The 10089-nt window shown below is 54.3% G+C and overlaps 5 protein-coding genes across 5 annotated transcripts; 3 read left to right on the top strand and 2 right to left on the bottom strand.

Moving 5' to 3' along the window:
* Positions 1 to 94: 94 nt before the first annotated feature.
* On the bottom strand, positions 95 to 1009 carry N0V89_006602 (uncharacterized protein; the record flags this gene model as incomplete). The annotated part of the gene is made up of 1 exon (XM_056215372.1): positions 95 to 1009. The coding sequence occupies one exon, from the start codon at positions 1007 to 1009 to the stop codon at positions 95 to 97; it is 915 nt and encodes a 304-aa protein (XP_056069619.1).
* Positions 1010 to 2124: 1115 nt separating this feature from the next.
* N0V89_006601 (uncharacterized protein) lies at positions 2125 to 3258 on the top strand (the record flags this gene model as incomplete). The annotated part of the gene is made up of 3 exons (XM_056215371.1): positions 2125 to 2268; positions 2311 to 2856; positions 2911 to 3258. 3 exons carry the CDS (start codon positions 2125 to 2127, stop codon positions 3256 to 3258), a joined length of 1038 nt encoding a protein of 345 aa, XP_056069618.1.
* Positions 3259 to 4139: 881 nt separating this feature from the next.
* On the top strand, positions 4140 to 5626 carry GAS5 (1,3-beta-glucanosyltransferase; the record flags this gene model as incomplete). The annotated part of the gene is made up of 3 exons (XM_056215370.1): positions 4140 to 4260; positions 4314 to 4974; positions 5023 to 5626. The coding sequence occupies 3 exons, from the start codon at positions 4140 to 4142 to the stop codon at positions 5624 to 5626; spliced, it is 1386 nt and encodes a 461-aa protein (XP_056069617.1).
* Positions 5627 to 6197: 571 nt separating this feature from the next.
* Positions 6198 to 7759, top strand: N0V89_006599 (uncharacterized protein; the record flags this gene model as incomplete). Its single annotated transcript, XM_056215369.1, has 6 exons — positions 6198 to 6265; positions 6323 to 6348; positions 6410 to 6419; positions 6534 to 6802; positions 6885 to 6978; positions 7045 to 7759. 6 exons carry the CDS (start codon positions 6198 to 6200, stop codon positions 7757 to 7759), a joined length of 1182 nt encoding a protein of 393 aa, XP_056069616.1.
* A 589-nt stretch (positions 7760 to 8348) lies between these two features.
* N0V89_006598 (uncharacterized protein) lies at positions 8349 to 9567 on the bottom strand (the record flags this gene model as incomplete). The annotated part of the gene is made up of 3 exons (XM_056215368.1): positions 8349 to 8835; positions 8889 to 9015; positions 9066 to 9567. 3 exons carry the CDS (start codon positions 9565 to 9567, stop codon positions 8349 to 8351), a joined length of 1116 nt encoding a protein of 371 aa, XP_056069615.1.
* Positions 9568 to 10089: the final 522 nt, after the last annotated feature.

Raw genomic sequence — 10089 nt, 5'->3', positions numbered from 1 at the left:
TGCTGGTTGAGCGGAGAATTACTGTAATGTCTACCACATGCTACTCTACTGCCTTCTGACGTGCAACCACGCCCCGTTCCAACAATCAAAATTTCTAGAGCCCCTCAACATACCTAATCACCCTACCCACAAGATCCTGTACTACATCCTCTGAATCATCGTTCAAGTTATGCGTCGCATCCTGAATCACACCCCCATTCACTTCATCCACACTCCCTCCTCCCTCCTTAACAATTCTCGCCCACCTCTTCAACGTACCTTCTTGATCCACAGCCTTAGGAATATACGGATCCTTACTCCCCCAAAGGAACATCATCCTCGTCCTGCTCGGAATTTTCCCAAACGTACCCTTCAACGTCACATCCTCCAGATCAGTGCTGAAGTAGTCATCGTCGCCGCCCTTAGCTAGTAGAGAGTGTGCACGGTACGCCGTACACGGCGACTCAAACATCTCCAGCACCTTGTTCCCTTTCTTAGGAAGAATGGCGTCGCCATCGCCGGCCTCGACCCATTTTGTCGCGAGGTCGATAGTCTCCTTCAGACTCTCTTCCAATGATGGATCGTCAGCGACAATAGCACCGTAACCCTCCCGATCGCTCACTGCAGCCTGCAGAATCGCGCCCTCGATGCTTTCCCGCTCCGAGTTACCAGCTCCGACGAGATACTCCATCGCGTCCTGACACCCGGTTGAATGGCCCATGAGCACGACCTTGCCCTTTGGACGTAGGGATTTAAAGTATGCTACGCACTTTCCTACCTCCTCGGCGTCGCGTGCGAGACTGCCTGTGCCCCAGCCATCGTATGCGGAGGAGAGGAGGACTTCTGCGAGACTCCAGTTTTTGGGCAAGGCTTTGGAGATGGCGGAGGGGTATTTAACGCCTAGAGGTCCATCGCCCAGGCCGCCGATCCAGATGAGGGTGTTTTGGGGTTGGGAGGATGCATTGGAAGGCGTGTGTTCGAAGGCTGTGAGCTTTTTGGTGTAGAGGTGGAGGGTGCCGGGGTGGGCCATTGTTTCTTAGTGAAACTGGAAACTTCTCGATCGACCAGATTAGAGAATCAATTTGGGTACATAGAGGTCGTGCACAATTGAGTCGGTAGCTGGTGCCGCTAGTCGTGGACAGGAGGGCCCCGCGTTTTGTAAGTCTTTGAAGCTCGACGGAACTTATGCGCGTCTGCAAGAGTTGATGACTTTGGAGATAGGTGCCAATGGATTGGGGATAGTAGAATCTCTCTACAAGGTTACGTCGTGGGCTTCAATGCACAGTTGGTACGAAGTCGTGGAGCTCTCAGTCCGATGTTCGGGATTTATCAGATCGATCTTATCGCCAAATCACTGCACGGACCACTTGACCTTTCGATGGCCTTCCCATCTGGAATGAAGTTTCGTGTATTATTATAGATGTAGGGCCTGAAAAGGCACATGTGTACACTCGATGAAGTCGAGCAAAGAGAATGATGGAGCTTCACATCTAATCCGGTAAGCACCATCAGCCAACAACTGGTGGATAGACAAATCTTATAGTGCATTCAATTTAGTGTCCGCTCAATCAATCGAGCGCCAGCTAAATGGCTCTAGAAACTATCAGCTGCATATGCTGTGTCGATCGCAAGGCTAAGATCGGAGACAGAGGCGCTGTAGGTGTAGTGCAATCGCGATCCGATAGCTTGGATGACAGCGGGAATGACAACAGCGTTCTCTCGGTAGAAACAGTGAGCGTGCATATTTGATATGTCGGTATGTTTAGTGAACTCCGGGGATTACAATTGCGGTGTTGCATTGTGGTACAACATGCCTGAGGCATGCAGAAGCGCAAGGCCCGCCACATGTGGTTAGCTCAGCACGTGCTCCGCCTCGGTAAGTGACGTTTTGCGAGGCTGGGGAATTAGGCAGGTCGTCCACGGCGCTCAACTGTCCAAGCTCTTAATCTCGGCTTCCACTCAACACTTTGGTCTATCGGTTGCAGCCAGGCACCAAACCGATCGCTTTTTGTACAATCTCAATCTCGATTCCGCGGGGGATTAATTTTACCGGGCATCTTAGCTGACGGAGCTTTCCGTTGCTTCCGCAGGGTCTCCTAAGCACTCCGGAACGAGCTCCCTTGAACGCTTCTTGTAACAAGCACAATGTCGTCCGGGTATCAACAATACGGCGGTAATCCTTATGAAGGTGCCGGCCAAGCAGAATCGGGTTATGGGCAGTCAAATCCGTACGGTGGTCAGGGCGCGCCAGGCGGTTATGGAGCATCAAACCCGTACGGCGGCGGCAATGTGAGCAGCTCACAGTCATTGACAACACGATCGCGCTAATAGGTAAAGGAACTGAACGCGCCGCCGCTTCAGCATGAAGACTCGCAGTACTCGCAGGCGTCGCAATACTCGCAACCGCCGCAGCAGCCGATTTCGCACGGCGCGCAACCACTGAGTCAGCAAGACTTTCTCGCGCGCATCGATGGCACGAAGAGCAGGATCAATCAGCTCTCGGCGAACATCACTGAGATTGCGAACATTCACCAACGGATGCTGTCGTCGCCCGACAACCGCTCCTCATCCCAGCTAGAGAGCATAGTCTCCGAAACACAGATCAGGAACACATCGATAAAGGACGAGATCAAGTTTCTCGAAAAGGACGCGGCGCGGGAACCCCAAAACTCATTCAAGCGAACACAGGTGGAATCGTTGAAGCGCACTTTCAAGAGCCAGCTTGAGGATTTCCAGAGGGAAGAGGCAGACTACTCCAAGCGGTACCGCGATGCAATTGCGAGACAGTACCGCATTGTCAATCCCGAAGCGACCGAGTCGGAGGTCCAAGAGGCGGCCAATGCTGACTGGGGCGATGAAGGCATCTTTCAACAAGCTGTGGGTGTCTGACTTAGATGTAGAAGTCCGTCGATTATGCTGACACCCGCCTAGCTCAAGACCAACCGCAGTGGCCAGGCTAACAGTGTGCTCGGAGCTGTGCGGGCGCGTCACAACGACATCCAGCGCATTGAGAAGACTCTGGGTGAGCTTGCGCTGCTCTTCCAGCAGCTCAACGAGCAAGTCGTGTACCAGGAGGAACAGGTGACACGGGTCGAGGAGCAGACCGAGGACGTGAACAAGGACACGACACACGCAAACCAGCAACTCGACCAGGGCATCAAGTCTGCTCGCCGAGCGCGAAAGCTCAAGTGGTGGACGCTGGGTATCGTCGTGCTCATCATTGCCATCCTCGCCGCTGTGCTCGGTGGCTACTTTGGCACCAGAGCCAAGAACAACTAGTCGAGAAGGCCGGCTGCCCTTCCGGGGCTTCCAAGGTGCGCTTGCTTGCTCTGTGACGGCAAACACTCTGTGAAAGATATGAAGATGGACGAAGGATAAAGTCTATGTACTGTGTCGTTTTCTAATGCTAATACCGCTGTAAATAAACCACTGTTGAGTTGCAAGCTCCATCATTGCCATCACATGTCTCCAATATTCACTTCGCAGTTTGATGAGGGTCATCCTTCGCCCGTCGCCCGGTGGTGCGTAATACTGGCCGCAGGCTTATGGCGAGATTGGGACCTGCGTGCAAGGGGAGCTCCACCGCGTCCCTGTTGAGGCAGGTTTGAGGAGATTTTCGGGCGGCGGGCGGGTAACGCAAACCGCCGGCCATATTTGGATCGCTATCGATTTGCACTCAATGACCGCTGCGCGCGTTTCAGGCGCGGGTGCAGCTCCACAGCTGTCGCAGGCGGCGGGCGATCGGCGGGGGCGTCCAAGCCTCGCTGAGCGGCCTTGGATTGCGCGAAGCTTGCACCAGCCGCTGCTTGGTTGCTGCTTGGTTGCTGGCCGTGGTGGCGTGCAGGGGTGCTCCGAGTGGAATGTGGGCAGCAGCCAATCGCTGCACCCGCGCTCCTGCCAGGATCCGCGACGCCCACCGCAAGAGTGCCCCTAAAACCTGCGACGCCCCCAGTGTCGTTCCTATTTCTGCTCTCCAACCTGCCTGCACCTTCCAGCGTGCATCTTCCTTACTGCCTCTCGTACTATTGTACTAATTGCAGCTTCTTACACTCTTTTGTCCGGGCTCGCGCCTGCTTTATACTCAAAACTCTCGCTCACGACTTTGTTTATCTCCCTCTACAACTCGTTTCACTTAATATCTCGATCACATCATCATCACAATGAAGACCTCAGCCATCGCCGTGGGTCTCATGGCCGCCTGCGCCGCGGCCACTCCTTCTGGTCCGCTCGCACCGCGTGCCTCGGGTTCATCGCTGCCTACTGTCTCCGTCAAGGGAAACGGTCCGTTTCACAATGCAATGCGTTCTGAGAGTCTGTTTGCTGACATGCCACAGCGTTTTTCGCCGGCGGAAAGCGTTTCTACATCCGCGGTGTCGACTACCAGCCCGGTGGCTCGTCTGCCAACGAAGATCCCATTGCTAATGTCGATACGTGCAAGCGTGACGTTGCCAAGTTCAAGGAGCTTGGCTTGAACACCATCCGTGTCTACACCGTCGACAACTCGGCCGACCACGATGAGTGCATGCAGGCACTTTCCGACGCTGGCATCTACCTGGCATTGGACGTCAACAACCCCTTCTACTCCATCAACCGTGACAAGCCCGCCAAGTCGTACAACAAGGCGTACCTCCAGAGCGTCTTCGCTACCATCGATGCGTTCCAAAAGTACGACAACACGCTCATGTTCTTCTCCGGAAACGAGGTCATCAACAGCGACAAGAACTCCAACTGTGCCCCGTACGTCAAGGCCACTGACCGTGACATGAGGTCATACATCAACGCCCGCAACTACCGCAAGATCCCTGTCGGTTACTCGGCCGCTGATGTTGCCGAGAACCGTATGCAGATGGCTCAATACATGAACTGCGGTCCTGATGGCGCTCGCAGCGACTTCTTCGCTTTCAACGACTACTCATGGTGTGACCCGGATACCTTCGAGAAGACCGATTGGAGCCAGAAGGCTAAGAACTTCTCTTCCTACAGCATTCCCCTCTTGTGAGTTAATACCTGCATCTCCAACCGGACATGAACTGACTTCAACAGCCTTTCTGAGTACGGTTGCAAGGAGAACACACGTACCTTCAACGCCGTCAGCGCCCTCTATGACACTTCCAAGATGACCCCTGTCTACTCTGGTGGTCTCGTTTACGAGTACACTGAGGAAAAGGACAACGCGGGCTTCGGATTGGTCACCGTCAAGAGCGACACTGAGGTCACAGACAAGGACGATTTCACTGCGCTCAAGAAGGCTCTCTCGAACACCCCTGCTCCTACCGGTGACGGTGGATACAAGTCGGACGGTTCGCCATCCAAGTGCCCCACCAAGTCTGCTAACTGGGACGTCGATCTTGATGATGACGAGCTTCCGGCTATGCCTGACGTCAAGGAGTACTTCGAAAGCGGTGCTGGCAAGGGCCCTGGCCTCAAGGGTGGCAGCCAGGAGGCTGGATCTGATACCGTCGACACTGCTCCTGCTGCTTCTGGTGCCGTTACTACCGGTGCTTCCGAGTCTGGCAGTGGCAGCGCGAGCCCATCCAGCAGCACGGGTGCCGCTGCTGGTCCTCTTGCCCCTGTCTCGTTTGCTCCTACGGTGTGCGGACTTGTCGTCTTGGTTTCCTCCCTCTTCGGTGGATCCCTCCTTTTGTAAGCTTAGTGTGCAGTGCCCGAGGATTTGTTACGATCAGCAATCCACGGCAGCAAGCGGCTGTTGCATGACCTTTTTTTTTTGCGGGTAATCAAGTCTTAAGGGATCTCATCCGGAGTTTGCCAGCTCCTTTGGACGAGCTGGCTGGCGTTTCTAGAACATGATGTACACTTTGCATAGTACATAATATTAGGGCAGTGTAAAATTCATATGTTAGCTTACCTCCCATTATTCACAAGTGACTGTGCTGTCGAGATGTATAAATCCATGTCACTTGATGTCAAAGTAACCTTGGAATTCGAACGCCCATGCCACATTTCTGCACCATGTAGTCAGGCATATGCATACTCGTTCCCCTCCCCGCACTTAGGATCTGAGACACGGGCGCAGTAACTGAGACCGAGCCAAGTTGCGTCCCCCCCAGCCCTATGCAGGACAGGGCTTAGTCACCTATCGATAAGAAAACTACAATACGATGTGCGTCACGCGTCTCGGATTATCGCAAAGTTCCCAGACCGGACTTCACGAGACTGACTTATCCTCTCGCTATAATATTTGACCCCACAAGCGCACCATGCCTCGCGATCCCTTAATTGGCCTCGTTGGCAAGCCCTCGTCAGGCAAATCCACAACACTGAACAGGTGCAGTCTGCCCCTCATCTTTCCACACTGCTCCGTCTAAGAATGGAATTCTGGCAGCTTGACAGATGCCACTTCAAAAGTTGGTCCGTAGAACATTCGTATACTTTCTGTGGTGTATAGAACTTGAACGCTGACTAGAAGCAGGAAACTTCCCGTAAGTACAACATCGTGCTACCCCTCCACCCCGCGGCGCATAGCGCTCATCCGCTTCTCGAGGACGACGCCGCGCCGAATCTTTTCAGACATGCCGGCACTGACGCGCGCAAAGATTCACGACCATCGACCCCCAGCGCGCAATTGGATACCTGCAGATCGAATGCGCGTGTAAGCGCGTGGGCGTGGAGAGCAAATGCAAACCCAACTACGGCTCTTGCGTCGATGGGCGGAGAAGCGTACCGATAGAGCTGCTCGATGTCGCGGGATTGGTACCAGGAGCGCATATGGGGAAGGGGCTGGGAAACCGGTTCTTGGACGACTTGAGACATGCGGATGCGCTGGTGCATGTGGTGGATGTTAGTGGGACGACGGATGCGGAAGGTATGTTTTTCTGCTTTGCTCAGGTTGGGATAGAAGAATATGGAGGCATCGGGAGCTAGGAGGTTTGGCTGATGCTGTGCAGGCAAGGCGACAAGAGGATACGACCCCAGTCAGGACATCGTCTGGCTCCGCTCCGAGATCGTACGGTGGATACAAGGCAACCTGATGGAGAAATGGTACTTCCTCCCTTCCTCCCTCTCTCCTCCTCTCCTTCTCCAAAGCTAACTCGCCCACCTTCCCAGGGGCTCCATAAAACGGCGCCACGTCGCCGTCAAAGCCACGGCCGTCGAAACCCTCCAAAACCAATTCTCAGGCTACGGCTCCACCTCCACCGTCGTAGCCCGCTGTCTCGACCGCCTAGCCCTCAAAGAGCCCCTCCAAGACTGGTCCAACGAAACCATAGAACGCGTCGTGAACGCCTTCACAGACGAAAAGTTTCCCACCGTCATCGCCCTGAACAAAATCGACCACCCGGACGCAGATAAAAATATCGCGAAGATCGCAAAGATGCAGGATCCAAAGTCCATCGTGCTATGCTCTGCAATATCAGAAGTGTTCCTCAGGAAACTGGCGAAGCAGGGATTCATCAGATATACGGAGGGCAGCGAATTCGTAGACACGCGGGAAGACCTCATCGAGGCGGGGGATCCCTCAGGCGGAGACCTCAAAGAACTAGACGAGAAACTCCGCACGCGGATCGAGAATCTGAAGGACATGGTGCTGTACCGGTTCGGCAGCACAGGCGTCGTGCAGGTCCTCTCCCGCGCGGCAGACCTCCTCGGGCTGGTACCCGTCTTCCCCGTGCGGAATATCAGTAGTTTTACGAGCGGGAGCGCGAGTTCGACGGCGGTGTTTAGGGACTGCGTGCTGGTGAAGAAGGGGAGTACGGTGGGGGATGTGTATCGGAAGGTTATGGGGGATGCGCCGATGGCGTATGTGGAGAGGGAGGGGGCGTGAGGGTTGCGGAGAATGATGAGGTGAGGGTGGGGAAGAATGATATCCTTTCTTTCAAGGTGGGGAGGGCTTAGAGGGCGAGGACCTGGCTTGGATTGATTAAAATAGATGGGTAGGGCTACAGCGTGTGGCGAAAGGTGACTGTTTGTGGCTGTTTGAGCTATGTGCTGGAGAGTAGCGTGGATTGTGGATTGCTGTATGGAAGGAAGCGAGTATTCCTGGGTATGATTTGATGGAGCTGAGATATAGAACGCTTGACCACAAGAGGGTTTCTCCCTGACTTGCGTTGTTAACAATTGTACTGAAATGTCTTCCACATGTGGCTTGTCATATTCGGTCTCAAGAAAAGGTGTCGTACCTTCCCGCGGGCACAAAAGCATCATTACCTACGAATAGGAGGTCTCAAAGATGAACGAGAAGCAATATCGCGGCAATTCCCTGCCACAGTTCTCCAAATTCCAGTATAGGCAAAGATTAATTATTGTCAACATAGGATGACTTCGTTTCTCCATCGAGCAGTCCGTCATCATACAATACAATTCGCTCTCCACTCATCCCCGTCCACTCTATCGCCCTCAGCAATACAATCCCTCTACCCCGCAATCATAATCCCCAAAGCATTAACATGCGGATTGATCAGACTCAGATTAAACGGCGTCAAGTACAAATCACTATCCGTGACCGCCAGAAACACCGTCCCGTTGACCGCCGGATCGCCCACATACACCTCATTCGGCGGCTGCCACGTCCAGCCCTTATTTTGGCCAGTCACCTCCAGCGGGGTATACGTGAGGTTAATCTGGCTCAGCCAGGCCACGAACTTGGGCGCGCCGGCGGAGGTGGAGGTCACGTAGCTGTTGTTAGGGCCGACGGCTTTGCCGGGGTCTTCCCAGGAGAGGAAGACTTTGCGGCCGGGGAAGGTGAGCGGTTCGCTCCTGTTGTGGGCGATTGCGGGGGAGCAGTCGTAGCCGAGGGTGGTGTTGTGGAGGCAGGATTCTGAGTCGGTGAGGTTGGAGGCGGAGGGGTCGGCGACACGGGGGCCGACTACTTCGTCGGTTTTGGTGTCGTTGGGGGAGACCCTAGGTATGTTAGCCATAAGGTGTAAGGAGTAGAGATGGGTGGATGAACGTACCTGTTTGGGTTGGGCAGGTTGTCGATGGTCAGCTGAGGGAAGTTCTGCCAGGCAATGCGGGTGTTGTTCTCAGGGCACGAGGAGATGTATGGAGCAAGCAGAGTCCAGTGCCATGATTGGGGAATGCCTGTATTTGATAAGCTTGGTCCTGGGCATTGAGACGATGGGATGACATACCAGGGACGAAGGAGAGAGGCATGGGGTGCAGACCCAACCATTGTCTGAAGATCATTTGCTGACGCGCCTCGACCGCTTCAGCTTGAACTAACAAGGTCGATACCTCACGAGAGTCCAAGTGAGACAAAAACCCCCAGTTACCGCTTTCACCCCATCGCGTCAACTTGATGTTGAAGTCAATGTACTCACGCACAGTCGTGAAAGGATAGTCATAGATACATTGCTTTGGTGCGGATTCACCCAGCATGTTGGTGAGTAACGTAGCATGATCAGCTTCCTGCGTCGCCATGTAGGAAAGGAACGTGCGGTCCTCAGCAGTGAGACCGGCATCGAGGAAATCTTGCTCCGAAAATTTAGCTACACCGTGGTTGAAGAGATCCAATTCGATGAACTCCTGGTGCAGACCCAAGACTACGGAGGCGTAGTCGTAGTCACTCTCGACCATGTACCTCGGAGCATTGGTTCCATTGACACCCTTGCCACCTGTAGAATACATTAGCATGGTGTGCTGGTCTCGGGGCTATAATGGGATGGACGCTTCAAGATTGGCAAACATTCCGAAGCCGCAAATTCTTTAGTGAGCATTTCAGATTACCTCCTGGCGTAAAGGGAAGCTGGAAGGGCGCCTCGAGCTTGCCATTCTCGTTGTAGTAGTCCCCAGTGGGGGCTGCGGGCGGCCCATCGTTCTTCAATAGTACAGTCGTAGGACCTGGTTCTGCTCCCGTGGTGGTCGCTGAGCCAGAGTACGAACCATGTGTGGTCGGTCCAGTAGGGTCGGGGCTCACACGGGTTGGTGCAGCGCCCGCCTCAGAGCCTCGAGGTGCCTTCGTCGAGATCGCAGGAATGTCGGTGGCTGGCTTAGGAGCCGCAAGTGCGAGCCCACTACAGGCGAGAATGGCAAGGTTTCGAAGCATCGTGAGTTAACTCGATTGGATTGACTTGAGGCGGATGCGAGCTGCAGGTTCAACTGGGCGCACTCAGAACCATTATATAGCTCAACACAACCTCCGAGGCTGGGAAAGAG

This window comes from Didymosphaeria variabile, assembly GCF_027946475.1.
Source record: "Didymosphaeria variabile strain IMI 356815 chromosome Unknown scaffold_5, whole genome shotgun sequence".
NCBI classification, from domain to species: Eukaryota; Fungi; Ascomycota; class Dothideomycetes; order Pleosporales; family Didymosphaeriaceae; genus Didymosphaeria; species Didymosphaeria variabile.
This window is presented reverse-complemented; position numbering and strand designations above follow the sequence as displayed.